This window comes from Panthera uncia (assembly GCF_023721935.1).
Source record: "Panthera uncia isolate 11264 chromosome A1 unlocalized genomic scaffold, Puncia_PCG_1.0 HiC_scaffold_17, whole genome shotgun sequence".
NCBI lineage: Eukaryota > Metazoa > Chordata > Mammalia > Carnivora > Felidae > Panthera > Panthera uncia.
Window position 1 is genome coordinate 107,055,779 of NW_026057577.1, and position 23,910 is coordinate 107,079,688.

At 45.5% G+C, this 23,910-nt stretch overlaps 1 protein-coding gene and 1 long non-coding RNA gene across 2 annotated transcripts; one reads left to right on the forward strand and one right to left on the reverse strand.

The window, feature by feature from the left end:
* Positions 1–3,836: 3,836 nt before the first annotated feature.
* SAP30L (SAP30 like) lies at positions 3,837–13,507 on the reverse strand. Its single transcript, XM_049647944.1, has 4 exons — positions 12,917–13,507; positions 8,209–8,331; positions 5,856–5,954; positions 3,837–4,081 (listed from the first exon to the last, which is right to left on the reverse strand). The coding sequence occupies exons 1-4, from the start codon at positions 13,112–13,114 to the stop codon at positions 3,953–3,955; spliced, it is 549 nt and encodes a 182-aa protein (XP_049503901.1). The 5' UTR covers positions 13,115–13,507; the 3' UTR covers positions 3,837–3,952.
* A 449-nt stretch (positions 13,508–13,956) lies between these two features.
* Positions 13,957–23,892, forward strand: LOC125934517 (uncharacterized). Its single transcript, XR_007461443.1, has 2 exons — positions 13,957–14,332; positions 23,503–23,892. It is a non-coding gene; the product is annotated as an uncharacterized LOC125934517 (long non-coding RNA).
* Positions 23,893–23,910: the final 18 nt, after the last annotated feature.

Consider the following 23,910-nt stretch of genomic DNA (forward strand, 5'->3'; position numbering starts at 1 on the left):
TCCTAAGCTTCGTTTGCTCAATAAAAACGTGTGAAGAACTTGCAGAAATTTTAAGGTAGAAGCCCTCAGTAGCCGTGGAACCTTTACACTCCATAGGGAGCAGTGTTTTACAATCTTCTAGCTAAAACTCTTCCTGAGTGATGTGAGCATCTGTTTTTGTGTGGCAAGCATGGAACCAGGGTCTCACACCTTCTTAGGTTATTTTTTATCAGGCTGATAGCATCCCTTCCTCTCTTGACCCCTCCGTTAGCTTCAGCGGCAACAAGTGAGTATAACCAGGCTGATGGTGTTTCCGCAACATCCTTCAACAAGAAACTAAATGGACCAATGCTGAGGGTGAAGGACAGTCAGCACACCAAAGTGTCCATCTGCCAGCTGCTCCTTTCCAAAAGATGGCTGCTAGGCCATGGGACAGCGCCAGCGATTGGGTCCTTGGCCAAGATGAACAACTCGTTCCACATAGCCCCTACTGGGGACAGACTAAGATGGAAATTACAGAGAACACAGAAAAGCCAGAGGTTTACAAAGATAGAGCAGGCTTCCCCAGGAGGTAGTGAGTTCCCTGTCCTCAGAGATGTTTAAACCCAGACTGCTCAAATCCTTGGTGGGACAGTTGTAGGCAGAATGTCAGCACCTGTGGGGAGACCAGACTGATGACTCAAAGACCCTTTCCTTACTTTTGGATCTCACCATTATAAGGACTGAGAGCCTTTAGGGGACTTCCATGAAGCAACTTTGCTGGGATCCACGGTCTGGACAGCCTACTTCAACAGACAAGGGCTCCCAAGTAAGTCCCCTGTCCTACTTTCTCCCTTGTCTACCAGCTGGTTGTCCTGCAGGATATTAACCAAGAAGTTCCCACAAAATAAGCAGCAGAAATGCCAAGGTTAGATGTGACATTCCAGCTGCAAACAATTATTAATATCTGTTCCCTGGAAGGCTAGCAGTGAATATTTAGCTATGACAGGAACATCTACCAACTTGGCGGCTCTAACACATAAGTGAAATTCCTTGTCATTTTACAATGCCAATCTTGAAGCCTTTGGTTTCAATCTTTCATGGGATTCAGCTACGATCTTTTTCACATGCTGTTGCCAACCTAAGAGTGTGTTTGCTGAAATAAGAAGTTTGTCCATTTGTTTTTTTAAAACCCTAAATCAGAGTGACATGAGTGGCAGGATGCTGACATTTCCACGTGACAACCTTCAGCGCATATGAAAGAACCACACCAGGCTGGACCGAGGCAGGCACCATACTCTTTAAGAAGACAACGTCCGCTCTGGATTTCACATTCCAGTTTTGCCCAGGAGCACCAAGAGGAGAGAAGGCAATGTTGCAACATTACAGGTGGAGAGAAGCGCAAGAGTCCTTGGCAGGTGCGTAAAAATGTAGGCAGCCAAGATGAACACTGCTTTCCCCAAACCCCACTCCTTCGGAGGGCCCCGCCATTTCCCATAGGCAGAAGCCTCCTGCGCACAGATCAAGCCATGGGAAACTGCAGAAGAGGCTAAGGCAAGCGGCTTAGTGGTTTGATGAAAGAACAGATTTCTGCACACATGAGAAACGTCAGTTCAGATAGCTTTGTCTTTTCTCTCATCTGACACGTTTTCAAAGGGTGAAAAGATACCCACGACCTCCATTTTCCAAAAGCACCTCTTCCGAGGAGAGGCGGCACAGCATCTGGCCGAAGGTGCAAGTCTCCCCGGGGTTCTGGCTGGAACCAGAGCGCGCTTACCGATACACGTGAACAGATGGATCCTAACACCACAGCTTCTTGTACAGAAACGTACTGCTGTCTCTCCCCACTGGGAAACGGACCTGCTGTTCAAGAAACAGTGACAGGATCTACACATCTGCAATTTTCACTTACACATCAGAAAGGTACACTTTCTTGACAAGAGATGGACCTTTCCAGACAGCGGGTTACCAGTGCCTTAACCTCTAGGCCTATCTGGCCCCCCAAACTGCAGCCTGATGAGAAAACACTCCCCTTGACAAGGGGGGGGGCTTGGTGTTTGATGCCTCCAAAGCCTTTCTAACTCAGCCTCTTAGGAAAAAACCCATACAAGCCACATAACCTTTGAGCCTTCCTGATGTCCACACACCAACATCTTTCAGCTACACGCAGTACGACAATTTCTACATACTGAATCTGAATGACTAAAAACACTCAGAGAGTACCTTGACGTGCCATCCATAGCCGGGTGTATTAAAATAAGATCCCCTCATAGTCTAGAGTATGCTCTATGTACATTCATTTATACATATTTAAAAAGGCTGTAATCTGCTAGACGTGCATTCTGAACACTGGTGAAAATTTGCTGCAATGGAACACACTGCATTTTAGTGACAGGGTGGCCTGTCCCTGGTCCACAGAGAGCATGGCCCTCTGCCTCACAGAGCGGAGACCTTCAGAAAGTGCACCACCCTGCTTAGTGGGGTTTTGTTCTGACTTCTCTGTGCTGATGCCCAGAGTAAGCCATCTGTGGGACATTAAAACTTTCTGCCGGGCCAGGCCATCCACAGCTCCTTTTACAATTTAAGGCTTAAGAAAGAACTCACAATTGAAACTGAGTAAGAAAATGATACTTTTGACCACAGTATGTGTCAAGACGGTCAGAAATTAGAATCCAAGTCCTTTTCTTCTCTTTTTCTCCCAGCCCCTATTCACATCCTTTGTCCCCTAATACACTGATTAGAAACTTTTTCAAAAGCATATTTTTGGGTATAAAGCTTTGCTTTCAAAGGAGACTTTGGCTCTGATATAAGAAGATAGAGGAATCTGAGGTTTTGAACATTAAAAAAACTCAGGTAATTATTCATACTTAAAAAAAAAAATCATTTTAGCAATCTTTTTCCCCTAAAAGGGAGGCAAACTGCTCAGAAAAATGAACAATGGCACTGACCTTTGCGAATAGCTCAAACTCATGATTTGCTGGTGACCCCGAGCCCAGGGAGTCAAGGCCAGTCAGACTTTTTGCCCCAGAACTGGACTTATGAGCAGGAATTACATGATCCTTGGCAGCTTTCTTGGTGGTTGTGAACTAAGGATTCGTACTTCTGAAAACATAGGCCCCAGATCACTAAATATCTCCATCTGTCAAAGCATTTATGGCCTAGAATGACTGAAGTCATAATTCGTAACTTCACCCCAAAAAGTAAAGCACAGATGGTGTGCAGAGGGCTGCGTCTCCTGTGAGGGTCTCTGTATCAGTGTTTCTGGAACCTCCATGAACAGAGCTTGGCACATGCGCTTGCCCTCAAATCCTCTTGTGATGAGAAACCTCCTGCTGGTGCATCAGAACTTTCTCCGTACTCTAGAAGTTAAGTGGTGAGCAACAGAAATGGCAGGGGTCTCATTACCTAGAGGTGTGAAGCAGATGTTACGAGGCCGGCACGGTCAGTGACAGTGCAACTAGCCAACAGATACTGCTCAAGTGCCTACTGTGTGCAAGGCGAGGCACGGGGCCAGCGAGGAGGACCGCTGTCGAACTGATGTGCTGCTAAATGACAAAGCTCGCAACAAAGCGGGGGCACGTCTGTCTGTCCCCGGCAGACCCGGGTCTACCGCTCCTCAAGCTGGCTGGGCCTCACTGCTATCCCAGTGCCACCTCTCACACAAGGCAGAGTGGTATTACAAGGTGAGTACCGAAATATTTTTTATCCCACACTTCCAGTAGAATTGGCTTAGTGCTTTGTTAAATGCTACAATACATAGTCTCTCAATCTCATTATGGTCTTGTTTTTTCAGTCCAGCAGTTGCCTTAAAAGAAAGTCTTTGTATAACATGCTGACTCATGAGAATATGATTCTCCTGACCGAAAAGATTTACAGTATTCATCATTCAAACTTCTTTATTTACAATAAAATTTAACAGTCTTTATGGGCCTAAACGTGGCAGATATCACCTGTGCATTAAGCATCATACTTTGTTCCTTGATGCGCTTCTTCCTCACTCAAGCTGCTTGCCGCCCTCCGATTTCTGGTCCAGTCTACTCTTGTTACTCTTAACCATGTAGATGAAGTAGGCGAGGGTCTCTTTTTCATTCACAGGTATGTTCCTGAAGTGTCGGCTGACAGTCTACATGAGGGAAAAAAACCAGAGTCCATTAAAGCATGCATAAATCAGGGCCACAAAATCTGAACTGTGCCAAAGAGGGAGCAGGACTTAGCTTCCAGAGCTAGGGAGGGGATTACGATCACTGCAGAACTTCCTACAGTGCTATACAGCTCAGAATGCCCTTCTTCTCCAGGGGTCTGCGGGATTTGGTTTCCAGGACTCCAAAAGCAGCCCTTTAACCCACAACACTCCCAAAGTGCAGTTCTATTTCAGTAGCAGCCAACTGTCCATCATGGCAAAAAGTCAAGGTCATCCCCATGGAGGAACAGGTTGGGACTGCTCTGCTTGGCCAGCTGCTACCATCTCCAGCTCTCAGGCCCTGGGACTGGGCAGAAAAGTGTCTTTTTAAAATTGTGTCAAATGAGAGGCGCCTGGGTGGCTGGGTTGGTTGATCTTGGCTCAGGTCGTGACCTCACGATTCTTGAGTTCAAGCCCTACATCGGGCTCCCTGCTGACAGTGTGGGGCCTGCTTGGGATTCTGTCTCTCCCTCTCTCTTTGCTCCTCCCCTGCTCATGCGAATGCACGCTCTCTCTCTCTCAAAATAAACAAATATTAAGAATAAAGTAAAATTGTGTCAAATGAATAGCCAGTTGTTCAGATGTAAGTGTTTGACCCAAGAATTCACCTAAATAGAACTGCCTCTTGAAAGACACATCACATTTGAAGAATAATCTGTCATTCACTATGCACTCCTGACATTTGGCTTTATTTTATAAGTCCTGAGAATGCAGGTCTCCTCTTGCCCCACCTCATCCCATCCCTTTCACCAGGGTGAATGCTGAAAATGGGTAACATTACCTTAAAGGGTTAAGTCTTGTGCACTATGTTTTATCTAGATGCTGAAGAAGTTTCAAGTAAAAATGATAGATCAGCAAGAAACCCCTAAAGAAAAGATCAAAAACCTATGGGGCTGTAAACTTTTAAGGAAATTTCTGATTGGATTGAGGGGGCTAGGACTGATGAAAAAAAAAAAGTCAGAGAACTAGCACTGAAGAGTGGTCATCTCTGGATGGTAGGATTATATTTTTCTTTTTTTCATTTTCCCAATTTTCTACAATGGGCAGAAAAGCACATTAAGAAAAGCGTGAGGAGAGGTCCTCACACAAATGCCAATCGGACAGAAGTATCAAGCCAGGCTGTCAATATTTTAAGACAATGGCCAACAGACCATTCTCCGCCCCCTCCTCCAAATTGTATTCAGAGCTCAGGATAGGAGAAAAATTTCTTGGGTTCCATTCATTAGAATAAATGCTTCCATTACCAACATCAGAGTAGAAGAAATCAAGGAAAAAAAAAAAACTAAAGAAAAAAATAGCTCCTAAAGAACATGAGCAAAGGTTTTGGGGTGATTAATCTGACACACCTGATGTGCAGAAAGGACCATATCTATAAAGAATCTTACAAAACAAGATTCAAACAAATGAACAAACAAAAGCACACTCAGGACTTAGGATCAGGAGTCTTGAGATTCCAGGCTCAGTTCTGCCATGAACTTGCTGTGTGATTTTAAATAAGTCATTTCCTCTCTCTGTGCCATGGTTTCTGTGATAGAAACTGGGCCTTTCCAGGTAAAGCTGTGGGATTTTGGATTGTACAAAAGAGGGACTAGGAAGTTGTTTCCAGAGCTGTGGAGGGCATTATGATCAACAGACACACATAGCGGTAGGGGGAACCAAGGTCACTGACAGAAGCACACTTCTGGCTTTCTTTTTACAGTGCAATTTGTCCACTTACTTCTGCTAACTGGGCCTTATTGAAGCCTGGTCTGGTCTGCAATTTGTAGTGTCGTTTATAACGCCGTAGAGTGTTCACCTGCAGCTGGAACAGGTCAACCTGGAGAGAAGAGGAGAAACACATTATCCATCACCTGATTAGGCATGACTCACCAGGAGTGCACTATGTGCCCAGCACTACTCTAGGAGGGGCAGGGGTGAAGAGAACTACAGAAACATCTTAGAAATGATCCACTGAGGACTAATAACTTGCTGGGAGGACAAAAAACAAGACAAAACAAAACAAAACCAAAAAACAGTGGAAACACAGTTCTGGCTGGGAAGGGGTGGTCTCAGGGGGCTCACGGAGGCAGTGAAACTGAAGCAAAGGAGAGCAGGGTTTAGAAAGATGGTAAGGACGGGGCTAGTGTAGGGAATGAGAGAGAATACCAGGAGTACAGAGAGTCATGAGAGGAAGTCATGAGAGGAAGAGGGGTCATAGGCATTAGTGACAGGTTTAAAAGGTGGGACTGGAGGGCAGCAGGTCTCAAAAAGCAGGAGCTACCATAGGTAGTAGAGGGTGATGTTCCAGGAAGATGTGTCTAGTGGGGGCTTGTAGGGAAGACTGGTGGGGGGTGCGGGGGGTGATGCTGTAGCAGGGATCAGAAATGAGATACTCGAATTGAGCTTTGGAGGCTGGTGATACTAGAGGGGGACACTAAGATGGACAGCAAAGGTAAACCCAGACAGGCATCCTGGAGGACGACAGGCCACAGCTTGGCAGCAGACTGGACGGGGAGCATGAGGAAGGACAGTGGGAATTACTGCTGTTCCAAAGAGTTCCTCCCTAGGCTGAGCCTTCAGGTATCAGAACCCCCAACAACTCTTCAGGGAAAACTGAAAAGCTACTGTAGCTAATGTACAAATCAGCAGGTTAGGTTGGGGTCTCTGCAGACGGCTGGATGACAGAGGGAAAGGACCCCCCCTTTTTTTTCTAACACAGGAAGAGAGGAAAGCTTCACAGTCATGAGATATTGAAGGCCCAGAAAGCTGGGCTGCTTTTACCTGCCTCTAAAAGAGATGTTCTTGCTTCGGGCAGGTGGAGAGCACTTAAAAACAAAATGAATGATCAATATGAGGGACCAAAGTCCTTCATTCTTTTCAAAACATTCCTCAAACCTTTTTTTTTTTTTTTTTTTGTAAAAAGCATTGAAATTGAATACATCCATTTCTTTATAAAATAATAATACTAACGCTAAAGGCGACAGAAAAATACTATAAAACAATGCTAGAAAAAGGGACACCGAGAGGGGCAGGGGAAAGGACCATATTTCCAAAGGGTTTCTCCACATCTGCAGACAAAGGCCCGCCTACTCTTTCTATTCCTACGCAGTCATTTCCACTCTGAGTGCTAACAGGCAGTTGCCTTATGAAATATTCATGTGTCAAATATTCAACGTACATTACCAACGGTTCTTCTTCTGCTGAGTCTTAAGTGAAAACAACTTAGATAGAAAGAAAAGCCAATACTGCTTCCTGCAGGCTTGCACAGGAGGCACTGGCACCTTGAAGGTTTGAGAAGTCTCAGTCTCATCGTCTAGTGCAATGGTTCTCCACAAGGGATGCTTTTGCCCACCCCCAGCCCCCCCCCACTCCGCCCCACCAGAGGACACCTGCTAATGTCTGAAGACATTTTTTGATTGTCACTACTGTGGCGACTGGCATCTAATGGGTAAAATCTGGGGATGCAGCTAAACATCCAATGATGTCAGGGACAGCCCTGACAGCAAAGGCTTATCTGGCCCCCAATGTCAGCAGTGCCAAGGGTGAGAAACCTTATAGCTGACTTTGGAATGGCTCCTTGGGAACAAGCCTGGACCAGGGATCAGAGCGACGGAAATCATAGCTGGTATGCATTGACAATGTCCACCTTCATTTTGCAGACCAGAAAACAGAGGGCAAGTGACTTCCCTCAATCCATATAGGCTCAGTCTCCACCTCTGAAGGCAAAAAAAAGTTAAAAAAAACTTGCCATTGTGGTTGTAGTTAAGAATTTATCAGGGGTTTCTTGAAGAAAGGCAGTATGGCCTACAGGAAAGGACACTGGACCGGAGCCCCCTAACTCTATGTGTGACCTCGGGTCTCTGTGCCTGTCTGTAAAATGATGGGGCAGTGAGACTAGTTGATTTCTAAGTTTTCAGCTCTCAGATTTGATATTACCATGATTCTCTCTCGATTCACTTTTCAAACAAACCACAGCAAAACAAAGGGGACTAAAATTATTTCTGAAAACAACCAGTGGACCAGGCCAGAGATAACGATCACATTAGAATCCATTCTCCCAGCTTTCTCAAGCTGATCCTTTTGACCTTTACCTCAGGAATGTCAGTGTCGTGCTCAGGAGAATCTCCGCCATCGTCACTTGTCTTCCTCTTCCTTTTATTTCGTACACTCTGGATGAAATTTTTGTGGAAGTCGCAGATATACAGGTGCCTTACCTGATGGGAAGCAAATTAAAGTGAGAGTTGCCGATTCCATGGAAACAGCAACAGGTATCTACCAAATTATGGGGTTCTCGCCACTGCAAAGCACTGAAGAGACAGAAGGAAGAATAAGACGTAGGCCCTAATTGCTAGAGGTTTTATGTTGGGTTGCAGAAGAAAAAACCCACAAAGAGACACGAACATTACTATCACACTGGGCGGCAGATCATAAACTAAGTCCTCACTGAAGGCTAGAGACGATAAATGGTACGGATTCAGCCACGGAAGACATGCCTGTGGCTGGGACAGTCAGTGCAGAGGTCCCTGACTACAAGGGAGAATTTAGAGGTAGATAGGAAGCATTCCAGATGGGAAGAAGAGCCAAGACTTAAGAGTCTCAAACACGGCTGACAAGAAGGCGTGAGGGAGACAGCCCAGGGTAGACAGTGTCAGTGAGGTGGAGATAACGGCCCACATGGGAGCACAATGAGAGTTCGGGGGTGGGGGCTACGAGAACAGCTTAGACTTTCCTTAAGACAGAGTCCCCCAAGGTTTTGGAAGCAGGGAATGATGTGACATTTTCAGACCTGTAGGAGTTATGAATTTACAATGGGCTGGAAGGCACTGTCTCAGGAAGGAGGAGAGGAGGAAGGATGGGGCTGTGGCGACGGCAGACAGGACTTCCTATTTTCACACGGACAACAACTACTACTGTAGGATGACGTCTCTCTGAAAAACTTGATTTCTGTGTATCAGAATTATACTTCTTGCATCAGCACACCTCTGGTCCACAAAGAGAAGTGGAAAGGTGCAGAGATTCTCATTCTCCCAGAAGCCACATGGAAGAAGGTGGATGCTACCGCTGATTTTCGAATGCAGGCTGGAGGCATAATAGTAAGTGAAGGCAGCAACAGCAGCTAAGTAGTAACGTGTTTTTACTGAAGAATGTAAGTGCCAGGGTTGGCTGGAGGAGACACTCAAAAACCTAACAAACTAAATGCCTGTGTAAATGAATTGGGGTTGTTGACACTGAGGCAGATGTCACACAAATGTTCTTGAGGGACTTCTGAATTTGAGTTTATTCCTTCTTTTTTTTTTTTTTTTCTTTCTTTTAAGTAGGCTCGGTGCCAGCATGGGGCTTGAACTCACAACCCTGAGATAGAGAGTTGCATGTTCTACCAACTGAGCCAGCCAGGAACCTCTGTTCCTTAAATTCTTTTATTTTTTATTTTTTAAATGTTTACTTTATTTTATTATTTTTTTAAATTTATTTGTTCTTATTTTATTTTTGAGGGAGGGGCGGAGGGACACAGAGAGAGAATCCTAAGCAGGCTCTGCACTGTCTGCCCAGAACCCGATTTGGGGCTCGAACTCACGAACTGTGAGATCATGACCTGAGCCGAAATCAAAAGTCAGATGGCTTAACCCAGGCACTCCTAATTCTTTCCTTCTTTCTTTCTTTTTTTTTAATTTAAGCTTACTTACTTATTTTGAGAGAGCAAAAGTGAGCATGAGCAGGGGAGGGGCAGAGAGAGAGGGAGAGAGAAAATCCCCAGCAGGCCTGACGCAGGGCTGGAACTCATGAACCATGAGATCATGACCTGAGCCAAAATCAAAAGTCGGACGCTCAACAGACTGAGCCACCCAGTCACCCTATTCCTTAAATTCTTAAAGATAAAAGTAAGCTGACAGGAAACCAACATCAATTAATTCAGGTCTTTTCACAGAGAAAATAATGAAAATCGCTTTGCAGTCAGATGAACAATCACTTTCATGTGGTTGGGTTGGGGAGTCATGAGTACTTTTCAGTTTAGATTGTGACCATATCTTGCAGACAGCAGGTGTTCAGTAAGTGCAGTCGCACCAACAGAGGCGTCCCTCGCATCTAAAAACAGCTTAGGCCAGCAAAAGCCACCAGTTACAAATGGTTACAAATTGGAGTAGCTTTGCCAGAGTCAACTCTGTCAAAAGACTTTCAGTTACAGCATGTCGCTGTCCCAAAGAATCCCTCCCGGTTGATGTATGGACCACGGGGCAAGGTTTTATCAGGGAAGAAAGCACACTCACACCCTACTGTCCATCCCTGATAGGAAGCTGGCCCTCATGTTAGCTAGTTCCATGTGTAAACTCTGAGATTAAGCAGCTTCTCAAATTCACAGAGTGCCACACTTGGTAGAACAGGCCGCAGAGGTGATTTCCCGAGCTGTGGCTGGGAGATTTCAGGTCAGGACACTAGAATAATGGAATCCTGGATGGAAGAGAACTTAGCAATCACCCGTGTAACCCCGCTGGCCCTGATCAGAGAGAAACAGAAGCCACACAGATGGAGTTATGATCTGGCCAAGGTCACTCAGACCTTCTGATCCTTCACACAGGTCCTTTCCTACCCCAACATTTTCTTTATACTGTTCTCAACTTCACTTTTCTCCAGAATAAAGGAGAAATATGTCAATTGGAGGAATGTTTGAAAACATGTTATATGTTAATAACTCATAGAACACTGCCAATGTCTACATCAAATGAATTTAAACTGCCTGAGTTGGACTTTTGGTGCTATTATTTTAAAAGGTTCTCTGCTAGACCCTTTTACAAGATAAATAGTCCTTATTTCTCCTTAACCATTTTGAAGTACATACTGGTTTTCAAAAATTTCAGAGCTCAGTGGCCTTTGGGGGCTACGGGTTGAGGAAGGAGGGTGCTAGCAAAGGCTCTAGTGTTTTTCTTTTCCGTTTCCCTTTCTGCAACAGCTAAAATTTCTTGTAACACAGCAGTTACTTAGAATTGAATTCCTGCCCAAGCCTGTGAGAATGAAACAGAATCCCCTTCAGAAATAATGATTGCACACCACCACCTTGAAACAAGTTGTGAGTGATTCCATCTTGAAACACTACTCCTCCAGAAGCATTACTTTGGGGGAACTCTGGTGCCAGGCTCAGGATGCCTCTTTTGTAGACACTGTGTGTGAAAACACCAACGTAGCTCAACACAGGTTTTCCAGTGGGGTCACCGGGTAAATGGAGCCCCCCGGTGGCAGCATCACAATTGTTCAGATGTCATGGCATCCAAGGGTTTAAAAGAACAGGAAATTTCTTTTTTTTAAGGATTGGAAAATATTATTATTATAAGCTGCTCAAGTAAAGTCGCCCAACCACCTACACAAAAGGTAGGCAGTGTTTCCAAGAGGATGAATTCACTGCTGTTTTAGGATTAGGCATTTCACTTCAGCATGTGTCCTAATCTGGATCTCTAGCCAATTGTTTGCCCTCAGATGAATTTCTTTCATTCATCCATCCATCCATCCATCCATTCATAGAGATTTGTAATAAGAAAAGCCATTAACTCACTCCCAGCCATTTTTTAAAATAGCATCTTTCCATTCAAGAGTTGCAAATATGTATTGTAATTGTTAACTTAAAAAAAACTTGGGGGTGGGAGGGAAGAGCCTGGAGAAAAGGGCAGGGAAGATATTTTATTTATTAAGACTTAATCAAGGCTTATGCATGGTGCTTGGAAGTAAATCAGATAATGGGTTTTTTAATTAACCAGCCTCTCAGTCACTGTGACACTTTGGCACTGTCCTTTCCTATCTCTGGGCCTCAGTTTCAGCTGCAAAACCCGAAGTAAAAAAGTGGCTGCCCTTTCAGTTTAACAAGCAATCTATGATTTTCCCCAACAGTGGAATTTTGGTCCTAAAAAAGAACGGATGTTAACCACCTGAACTTAGCTTGTCTACCAGAATATTAAAACCCCCCTTAACTCATTTCCAATTCCTAATCACAAGGCAGCCACTTAAGGCTTGCAGCAACAGATGTCAAACTAAAAAGTTCTTAATTGGTTGACAATAGGCACATCTTTAGAATTGTTAACTAGAAGTGGTGAAATCACACAGGAAAAGTTTCCCTATAATTAGGCACAAAGCACAGGGTGATTCTAATCAAATTTAAAGCCCCCTTCCCTAAGAAGTTACTCCTAAGAAAACTGATTTTCTTCCTCCTGGTCACTTGGACTGCAGGAACCGCCTCCCAAGACCTGGTCTTGGCCTTATTTCTGCCACATCCTTGAAAAATCCCATTTCCCCACAGCTGCATGCAAAGCAGCGAGCTCGATGACCCTCTGCAGAAGCCGAGGCCGCGGCAGGGGGGAAGTAACTGCCACCTTTCCATCTCTGAAGGAATAACATGGTTCCGAGAAGAGGAGAAGTTAAAGAAGAGCTGGGCCCCTTCATCGCCCCCTCCCCAACACTTGCTCCTTCGTGGGCCAACAATATTAACCCATGTCTCCCTGCTCTAAATCAACACAACAAGCCCTAAACTGTTGTCAAATCTCCCCAGGAAGGAGAGGTCCTCGGAGCCCCCTTCCCCCCCCCCCCCGCCGCCCCCAGTCTCCCGGATTTGGGCAGAATCCCAGTCGGAGCCTGTCTGCGCTGAAGCGGCCTTTGAAATCCCGAGTGCAACTCCCCACCCAGTTTGCAGATAAAGGGCGGCGAGGCCCAGGGCGGGGAGGGCCCCGGGGTCCGGCCCTCAGCCGGGGACAGCGGCCGGAGGACGGCGGCGCGCGGGGACCCAGCCGGGGACAGGGGCAGGGGCAGGGGCGGACTCACGCTCTTGTCGATGTCCAGCTTGAGTTTCTTCTGCGAGATGCTCTTCTGGACCCTCTTGCTGAAGGAGGCGTTGCCCGCGGGCCGGACGCAGCGCTCGCCGTCCTCGATGAGGCAGCAGCTCTGGCCGTAGCCCGGGGCGGCGGCGGGGGCGGCGGGGGGCCCTTCGCGGCTGTCCTCCTCCGTGCTAAAGCCGTTCATCTCCCCGCCCCGGGCCGGCCCCTCTGCGGGAGGATCCCCAATAGGCCACTCCGCGGCCGCGCGCCCCGCGGGGCAGGTCGCCGAGGCCCCCGCACCCGAGGGTCCCGGAGTCCGTCTCCAGACCAGGCGCTGCCCTGCCCCGCGCACAGGAGGCCCGGCTCTGCTCCGCTGCGCTCCGGCTCCTTCGGCCCCTGGCCCCGCGCCTCCGGAAAGCCCCTTCCTCCCCGCTCGAGGCCCCGGGGTCGGTTCCCGCGGCTCGCAGGGCCCCGCCGGGGGTCACCCGGAGGCGCCTTCTGCCGGGGGCCCAGAACCGTTACCCTTCGGCGGGGGCGTCCGGGAGGGCGTCCCAGGAAGCAGCCGCTCCCTGGGGACTCCGGGCCCGGCTTGCCAGGGGGTTTCGAGGGCCCCCGCCAGCTCCCGCCTTCTTTCGGCTGCGGGGCAAACTCGCCGCCGGGCAGCTCCGCCGGGGTGGCACGGCCTCCCCGCGCGGGACCCGGCCTCGAACCCGCGGCGCCCGGGCCCCGGGGCGCGTCCGGCTCGCTCCACCCCTGCAGCCGCTCGGCTGCGCCCTGAGTCCCGCGGCAGCCCCTGGGCCACCCGGCCGCCGCCCGCCCAACACACCGCACCACAACAGTTCGCTCCCCCGCCCTCCGCGGGACAGCGGAAGTCCCGCCTCCGCGCGGCCATTGGCCTCGTTCGCTCTGTGGGCGGGGCCCCTGCCGCCGCTGGTGCACCCCATTGGGCGCCTCCGCCGCCAGTCTCCGGCGCCAGGCTACTTCCTGGACTCTGCTGGGATGGGTTCAAAGTAGAGAAAGTGGAAGAGGGAAGAGTTACCCGGGTGCGGGAGGGGAACCGGGCCGCAGACTCTTCAGGCTCGGGGAGGGATAGTGAGCAGGGGCCTGGCTGGACGGAGGGCCAGATTCCGGGAATGGAGGAGCACAATCGGGGGCGTACTGAAGTGTAGACGTGGGCGGGGGCGCCGAGGGACAAACATAGGGAGGGGCATTGAGGGGGTACCTGACGAGGATAGAGGTTCTGTCATGAGAAGGTAAAAACCGCAGGACCAGGGCCAGAGGACCCGCAGACCGATGGGAGATAGGGTGGATGAAACAGCACAGAAAGCCAGGCATGGCGGGAAAGACTGAGGGACAAGCCGGTACAGATACGTGGAAAGACGTGCAGAGGAGATGATGGGGGTCTGATGGCGGGTATTGCAAGGTAGTCGGATGCTGGAGGGTGGCGGAGACCTCAGACTGTAGAGACTGGGACTGGCTTGGTCGGCGCCGAAAGAGGAGAGGGAGGAAGAAAACCCCTACGGGGCTTTTGTGACCCTTCGGCTGGGAAGAATCGGAAGTCAGTATAACGTCTGGAGGGTGGACTGGGTGAACCGCGCGGGGAAGCGGGGACTGCGGAAGACCGGGAGAAAAGGTTGGAGTGGAGGATCAAGGGCCAATCTCGGCATGGGGAAGGGCTTGCTGTATCTTGAGCCTTCCCTGAAGCTCTGTAAGCTGTAGCTTCTATTGCTTTAAGCCTCCCGATCTATCCACGATAGCTAGCAAGCCCCTGAGCTTGGGGTTAGGTACCCAGGGCATCACACACCCAGAAGGGCCTTCGGGAAATCTAGTCTAGCACCCCTAGTCAGGCCACCTCTCTGCTGGGCAACTTGGGGACTAACAATGACCAAAGGCCCAAAGGGACTAGCCCAGGGTCATAGGGTCATGCGGTCACGCAATCATTTAGGGATGGGTAGCATTGACCTGGGTGGGGGTGGGGGGTGTTCGGGGGGGCGGGAGTGTTAGGTGAGCACTTGTACCTATTTTGGTAGTACTAGGTGGCTTGGCATTAAAGAGGTTTTTGGTTTGTGCCCTGATGAAAAAGGGAAAGCTACCAGTTTCCATGTTTAGGAGCAGATGCTCTGTGATCTTAAATTTTCTTAAGTGACCTTGAACGTATTTGTACTCTCTCGTCTAGTAATTTCACATGCAGAACAGCCATTTCAGGAAATTGGCCTACCAGAGAAAAATTTAAACAACGATGTTCATTGTAGGATTATTTATAAAAGGAAAATAGAAAAAGAACCTCAAGTTCCACAAGAGAAGTGGTTAGGTAAACTACCTAACATCTTCAGAGTGAGATATTTTGCAGTTATTTATGATCTTTTCAACATTTAAGGTAGTTTCAACATCACTGTAAATGTTTTCTATATAGAACAATTCATCATGGACTCTTCAACAAAGAATTGATGATGAGTTGGAGAAGTGCTGTATTCATGTTAACTTAAAAATGCAGGATTTAAAATTGCATATGGGATATGTGTGTACATATAAGTTAAAAAATAAAAAAAGGAAAGCAACTATTTGTGCATATGAAATCTACCAAAGTACTAATGTTCTAATAGTAATTATTATCATGGGTAGTGGAAATATGGTTGATATTTTTCTCCTTTTGGTCTACCTTTGCATTTTCCCCAGGAAGCAATTATTGCCTTCATAGTAGGAAAATATAGGATGAAAATTAATAGGAAAAAAGGCACAGTTTAATAGAATGCCTCACTCAGAGTTCATACATTCAGAAGTAAATTATTGAACGTATTACATACACCCATTTCAGGGTCGGCCACAAGAGAAGAATAAAACATAATCTTTACCCTAAAAGAGAATATCTTCTAGCGGGGGGAGCTCAGACACATACCCAGAAAACAGTTGGGTGTCTATACAAGGCAGTGTGTGATGTTGGCTCCAAAGTTGACTGGTATGGATGAGAGGTCTACATTTCCCACATATATTTTGCCCTTAGATATTTTTCAAAACAGCACTTACATCCAGTGCCAGGCTGCTACAGTACACACAGCTTCTTCGCCAGATTTTCCCCTGGCATTGCCCCTGGAGCAGGGGAGAATGGTGCCTTTTCCTTTTCCTAGATGGGTTCTGTCTCTCTGTCTGTCTGTCTGTCTTTCTCTATGGAATTTATTGTCGAATTGGTTTCCATACAACACCCAGTGCTCATCCCAACAGGTGCCCTCCTCAATGCCCATCACCCACTTTCCCCTCCCTCCCACTCCCCATCAACCCTCAGTTTTTTCTCAGTATTTAAGAGTCTCTTATGGTTTGCCTCCTTCCCTCTCTCTAACTTTCCCCCCTCTCCCCCCTGGTCTTCTGTTAAGTTTCTCAGGATCCACATATGAGTGAAAACATATGGTATCTGTCTTTCTCTGCCTGACTTATTTCACTTAGCATAATACCCTCCAGTTCCATCCACGTTGCTACAAAAGGCCATATTTCATTCTTTCTCATTGCCATGTAGTATTCCATTGTATATATAAACCACATCTTTATCCATTTGTCAGTTGATGGACATTTAGGCTCTTTCCATAATTTGGCTATTGTTGAAAGTGATGCTATAAACATTGGGGTACAAGTGCTCCTATGCATCAGCACTCCTGTATCCCTTGGGTAAATTCCTAGCGGTGTGATTGCTGGGTCATAGGGTAGATCTATTTTTAAGTTTTTGAGGAACCTCCACACTGTTTTCCAGAGTGGCTGCACCAGTTTGCATTCCCACCAACAGTGCAAGAGGGTTCCCGTTTCTCCACATCCTCACCAGCATCTATAGTCTCCTGATTTGTTCATTTTAGCCACTCTGACCGACATGAGGTGGTACCTCAGTGTGGTTTTGATTTGTATTTCCCTGATGAGTGACATTGAGCATCTTTTCATGTGCCTGTTGGCCATCTGGACGTCTTCTTTAGAAAAGTGTCTATTCATGTCTTCTGCCTATTTCTTCATGGGATTATTTGTTTTTCAGGTGTGGAGTTTGGTGAGCTCTTTACAAATTTTGGATACTAGCCCTTTATCCGACATGCCATTTGCAAATATCTTTTCCAACTCTATCGGTTGTCTTTTAGTTTTGTTGTTTTTCATTTGCAGTGCAGAACCTTTTTATCTTGATGAGGTCCCAATAGTTCATTTTTGCTTTAAATTCCCTTGCTTTTGGAGATGTTCCTAGATGGGTTCTCTATCTCAGCTCTTGGGGTAGGGGATGCTCCTTATCTGCTACTCCTGAATTCTTTAGAGTTCTCTTTACTGTTTTACTACTGTGCCCTGTTATAATTCATAAATCTTTATATTAGCTTTCCTCTGTTCAAATTACTGTGTGATTTCTCTCTCTTAATTGGACCCAGACTGACACCCTCAGTTTCTGTGTAATTTTGTGTGTGTGTGTGTGGGGGGGGAAGGGCAGTGCACATTCTTTTAACTACCATTTATAGACAATCCTATAGTCTTTCTTCAAGGAATATTTATAATCTCTCCTCCCTGTTATTATGTAGTTTGGTTTTAAATAACAATTTTTTTTTTTGGAAAAAATTCTGAGTTTTCTGCTGGGGGAGTAAATCTGTAACTCCAGAAAGGAAATATAATGAAATATTCAGATAATGAAGAAATGAATACAGAGAGAAGCTTCTTTGATCCTTGTTTTGCCTTGTGTAGGATTTGAGATTCTTGAAATGGCCAAGAGAATCTGCTTTGCTACATTTATAACTTTAGGTAATTAATTTACAACAGTTCCTTAAGTGCTTGAAAGATCTTGCTTTTTAGATTTGTAAGTCTGCCCTGTTGGGCATTTAAAGTGTTTGAGAAAATCAGACATATTAAATTTGTAATTGTAGTCTGAAATGTCTAAGGAAATTTGATTAATTAAATCTGTAAGCCTGTTAAATGTTTAAGGAGGATTGAATCTGCTAAACTTAAGAATTAATTCAACAGTAATCAAAGAATAAGTGAAAGTGATTGTTCTTATCTTTATATGAAAAATCACCAGATTTATAAAGGAATAACAAGATTTGTAAATTGAACATAAAGCCTTTAATAAAAGCTAGGTTTTAAAATGGCAACTTGACTCAGTAACTGTAATATTCTTTTCCATCCCCAAGTCTACCTTCAGATAATTAAAATTACAGGCTGATAACCCCCAAGTCCATAGTTCTAGCTGAGGCCTCTCCTCAGAGCTCCAGAAAACAGCCTCTGGAGCTTAGATGCTCCAGAGGCATCGCAGACCAAATGTTCAAGTTAAAAGCTTCGGACAACCGAATCCGTTAACTGCGACCTGTACCACCCTTGATTCTCTCTTCTTTCACCCCACTCCAAGCCCACCCATCATTGAGGCACTTTCTTCTCCTTCCAATAGATATTTAGAATCTGTCCCTTTTGCTTCGTTTCCTATGGCCAGCGGTTCAGCCCAGGCCACCATCACCTTGTGTCTAAAGTGCTTCACTGGCCTATGAGCTGGTCCCTAAACCACTCTTTCCTGATGGAGCATCTATACAAACCAAACCTTGCCCCACTTCTCTTAAGCCCCTCACCAGCTTCCCAGTGCATTCTGACAGTGCCTCCTGCCATCTCTTTGCCCCCTTCCCATGCCTCAGCTCTGTTATTCTTCCTTAAGTTCCTCAGATAAGCCAGACTCCTCCCTACCTCAAGGTCTTTGCATTGGCAGTTGCCTCTACCTGGAAAGCTGTTCCGCTCACTCCTCCCACAGCTGGCTCCATCCTCCAAGTCTTAATTTAAATGTCACCTCTGCAGAGAGTCTTCCCTGATTAAAAGGAATTTTTCTTCCCAACCCCTGCCCATCGCTATGCTCCATTCCGTGTCTTTTCTTATTAGCATTCATCACAATATTCAATGATTCTATTTTATCATTATTTTTGTGCTGGGGCTGTTTCTCCCATTGCAATATAAGCTCCACAAAGGCCAGGACCATGTCTGCCTTTGTTGTTGTTGTAGCTCCAGTGCATACAACAGTAATTCTCCAATTCTGGTAGCTAACAAGAGTAGGGACCCCATAAACATTTTTTCAATAAATTATGTCCAACTCTACCAAGACATTTATTAAGTAATAAAAAAGATACAGGGCACTATATGGAGTATGGATTCCATTTGTTTTTCTTAAAAATTTTATACCCAAATACACATATTTGGAAACACAAGAAACTAGTAATTGTGGTTGCTTCCGTGGTGGGGACTGCAGGTCAAGGGAAGAAAGGAAGAATCTGAAAATTAAAAAAAAATTTTTTTTAACTTGAGAGAGTGAGCAAGCATGAGTGGGGGAGAGGGGCAGAGGGAGAGAGAGTGAATCTTAAGCAGGCTCCATGCTCAGCACAGAGCCCAATGTGGGGCTCGATCCCATGACCCTGGGACCATTACCTGAGCTGACACCCAAGAGTCATATGCTCAACCAACTGAGCCACCCAGGCACCCCAGAATTTGAATTTTATAACCTCTGTTCCTATTGGATGTTTTACAACGTGCCTATATTTCTAATAATAGTAAGAAAAACACCATCTTTTGGTATTGTAATTTAACAGGAAGTATGGAATACCAAAAAAGTTGGAAGAATCTCGGAATAAAGGACAGTCATTTAAATGGAATAAGTTAAGCTTTATGAAAAGTCCACAGCATGAGTCTATTTTCCTCATTTCGCTGAGGACGCATGAAAGTGTCCCCTGGCTCTGGTCTGCAACCTGGCACTTGACAGGTGCTGGCTATTGGCCAACGGTAGCTCTTGGCACTGTGGCTAAGGGCAAAGGCTCTGGTTTGAACTCCAGCTCTGCCACTTTACTAGCCGTAGGACCATTGACAACTTATGTGAAGTATATAAGCCTCAGTTTTCTTCATCTGTAAGATGGGATGATAATAGTACTTATAGGGCTATTGTGAGGATCAAAAGTGATATTGTAAAGCACTTAGCTTAGTGTCTCGTACATAGTAAGTGTTCATTAAGTGGTAGTTATTATTTCATCCATTTTATGCTGACACCCCTTGTACTCAGGTTCAGATTTCTGCATGTTAGAGAGTGAGACCTCACATTGCAGGATGGAAAGGTGGTGCTGCTGATCTGTTAATCGTTCAGTTTCCACACAGGCAGTTTCCATATCCATCTGTGCAGCAATGATTGGGAAAGTGCTTCATTATTTTGTTGTATCTTAACCTCATCTTAAAAAATTATGTGGATGGAAAAATGAAAGCACCAAGAGTAGTGATAAGAAGTGTGTGTATGTCAAGAAAGTGAAAAGACAACCTACAGAATGGGAGGAAGTGTTTGCAAATCATACATATGATAAGGGACTTGTATTTAGAATATATAATGCACTCTTATCATTCAACAATAAAAAGACAAGCCAATTAAAAAGGGGTAAAGGTTTTTTTATTAAAAAAAAATTTTTTTTTTTGCGTGTTTTTTAAGTACCAGAGTCCACTGAGGCATTTTATTTGCACACATGTATTATATCCCTAGAAAAAAGAACCCCGGGATTTTCTCTCTGGTGTGTTTTGCTTCTTCATGATGCCAGCTGAGGTTGTCAGTGAAATGAAACCAAACTGGTGGGACAGGAGCAGACTATTCTGCCATTTTTCTAGCTGTACATCCAATCTGGGGCTGATCACATGTGTTTAACCTGCCCATGAAGTTCACAACAATTTTCCCAGCTCTGTGATCATCCATGATTTCAAATTCACCAATGTAACCATGCTTCAGCATCATAGTTAGAAACTGGAAGATGACTTTGGAGCATGGACTAAGAGCCTGGTGTTTGCCTCTCTTTTTGGCATTGTTCATGCTCTTGAGAGCATCTGCCAGGACATTCATGCACGCCATAATGGCGGCACGAAAAGATGGTGGAAAGAGTGACAGGTTTCGAATAGATATTTCTCCAAAGAAGATATACAGATGGCCAAAAGCACATGAAAAGATGCTCAACATCACTAATCATTAAGGAAATGTAAATCAAAACTACAATGAGATATTACTTCATATCTACTAGGATAGCTATAGTACATAAGACAGGTAATAGCAAGTATTGGTGAGGATGTGGAGAAGTTGAACCCCACATACTGCTGGTAGGAATGCAAAATTGGTGCACCCATCTTGGAAAAAGTTTAACAGTTCCTCAAAAAGTTAAATGTAGACTTACCATATGACCCAGCCATTCTACTCTTAGGTATCTACCCAGAGAGATGAAATGTCTTTCAACTGATGAATGGATAAACAAAATGTAGTATTTCCAGACACATTATTATTCTGCAATAAAAAGGAATGAAGGACTGACACAATATGGATGAACCTTGAAAACATTATGCTAAGTGAAAGCCAGACACAATGGCCACATATTCCATGATTCCATTTATATGAAATGTTCAGAAAGGGCAAATCCATGCAGATGAGTGGTTACCAGCGGCTAAGGGACTGGGGAGCTTGGGTGGGGAGTGACTGCTAATGGGTCCAGAGTTTCTTTTTCGGGGGACAAAAATGTTCTGAAATTAGGAAGTGGTGATAGTTGCACAACCTTGTAAATATACTAAGAACATTGAATTATACACTTTAGGTGAATTAGATTTCAATAAAGGAAGTATGTGTATCATTAACTGTAATTGACATAAAGGTAGGAGTCATTGGATTTATTGAAAGGAATGAATCTTCAGTCTCCACTTGATGTTCTTAAGCACTTTTTTTTTTTTTTTTTAAAGTAAGCTCTAGGCCCATTGTGGGGCTTGAACTTATGACCCTGAGATCAATAGTTGCATGTTCCTCCAGCTAAACCAGCCAGGCACTTCCTTATGCATGTTTTTTGATTAGTAAAGAAAAATAATCAACTTGAAGATATAGTAGGAAAGGCAGGAAATATATCATCAAAGATTGCGTCCAAAAATGCAGGTGTAATTGAAACTGATAAACCCTTTTTTATTCCTTAGGAGCAAATGTGCCCTGTTGATGGAATACATTTTTTGTTTGACTTTTTACTTTCGACATTGGTCACATTTTCAGAAACCAATTCTGTATGGGAGTGGGGTTGTATGTGTAGTCTGTCATGGGGAAACAAACCTTTGTGCTTCTCCTTTCTTTAATGCTAGATGACCAAGCAAACTTCTCCTAAGAAAAAATTCAGCTGATACTAGGAGGTTGCACATAATTATTTGGGTTACTGGATATTTGGGTCATTGGGTCTAATGCCCATAAAAAAATGAACAACTTCAGATTCATATATCAGTCTTCCATGAGTTTCATTAGGAAAAGTCAGCCCTGGAAAGCTGTTTAGTTTTGGCCTTAACGAAATATGCAACTAATGGTGACATAAATAATAAGGGTTATTAATCAGTTTCACAAAACTAACATTTCAGAGATAGGTGGTGCGTTCATCAGCAGCTCAACAATTTCGGAGGTCCAAATCAGTCCTCCTGAGAGCTGGGGATAAAACCGTGGACTAGAAGACACTAAACAAGTAAACGAATGAATAAAATAATCAAAGCACTCCTCATTATTACACTGATGCCATGTTTGCAAATGTGCCTACTCACCAAAATAGATTTGTGACCTCAGAACCGATACTTGCAGCACCTCGGAGGTCACCTGAAGCACCTCGGAGGTCACTTGCAGACGTGTGCATGTGCAGAGTGGCAAAAAATTGGAGTTCCCCCTACATGCACGTTCCCAGCTGAGGTCTAGCGTGCATGCTCTAAACAAGTATCCTTTTCGTGCCCCCTTTTCGTGGGCAATGTGGTGTCATGTTTTACATATTTTTGTGCTTTTTGTTGGTGATTTTGGTTTAAAATGCCTCCCAAGCATGGTGCTGAGGTGCTGTATGGTGTTCTTAAGCACTAAGATGTGTCTATGGAGAACATGTGTGTGTTAAGTAAATTTCATTGAGGCATTAGTTCCAGTGTTAGCCCTGAGTTGGATGTTGACAAATTAGTGACCTATTATTAAATAAGGTGTCTTTAAACAGAAATGCACATAAAACAAGGTTATGTATTGATCGTTTGATGAAAATGTTTCGAGCAGAGGCTCGCAGGAGCCTACCCCTGTGCTTCCCCTAGGGGCGTGGTCGTGTTTGCTGATTCCATGTTCACAGTGACTCAATAGAACATAACTACTGTGAACAAGGAGAATGGACTGTATGTCAGGATAAGTGCCATGAAGGAGGCTACAAAGGTGCTCAGCATGCCAGAAAATGATGTGTGTGGGGTGGGCCTGTTCTTGACAGGGTGTGCCGGAAGTTTCTTGGGGGTGGGGGTGAGCTAAGCTGGGACCTAAACTCTGACAAAAAGCTGCCAAGCAGAGGCAGAACATTCCAAGTGGAGGGACCACTTGGTTTTGGAGGTGGGAAAGACTTGGCCTGTGAGGGCCTGAGCCCTGCTGGGGAGGTGATGGAGAAGCAGGCAGGGGCCAGCCTGGAAGGACTGTTAGGACCTGGCTTAGAAGTTTCGGTTTTATACTAGAGGCCTGGGGTAAAGTCACAAGCAGTGCAGCGGTAATCAGGTGTCTCTGGGTCCTTGTTTGTTCTCATCACTAGGCTAAAGAGGTCACAGATTATTCCTTATTCATCTCTGTATTTCCAGGGCTGAGGACAAAGGTGGAGCCAACTACTGGGCACCCAGCGTGGACCACCATGGGCCCACAGTACATATGTCGGTATGCATTTGTTGTCTCGATGACCAAGCCCTGGGATTCTGCAGCTGTAAAGAAACCATAGCAGGGACTTTTCCCAGAATGTGGACTCCAGCCTCATGAGGACTCCAGACCCCAGGATTCCAGCCTCAGCATCCCAGGCTGAGAGGCCAATGCTGGGGGCGGGGGTGTTTAGCTCTAGCTCCAGCGAAAGCAGACCCACCATCCCCTTCTTCCCATCCCCAGGCAGGAGCTGGCAGGAGATCAGATGCTACTTCAATTCCAAGTGGCTCATGAACAAAAGCTGTGAAGTTGCTAAGAAACCTGCTTCTCTGAGGGTTCACTAGGTTTTCCTTTGT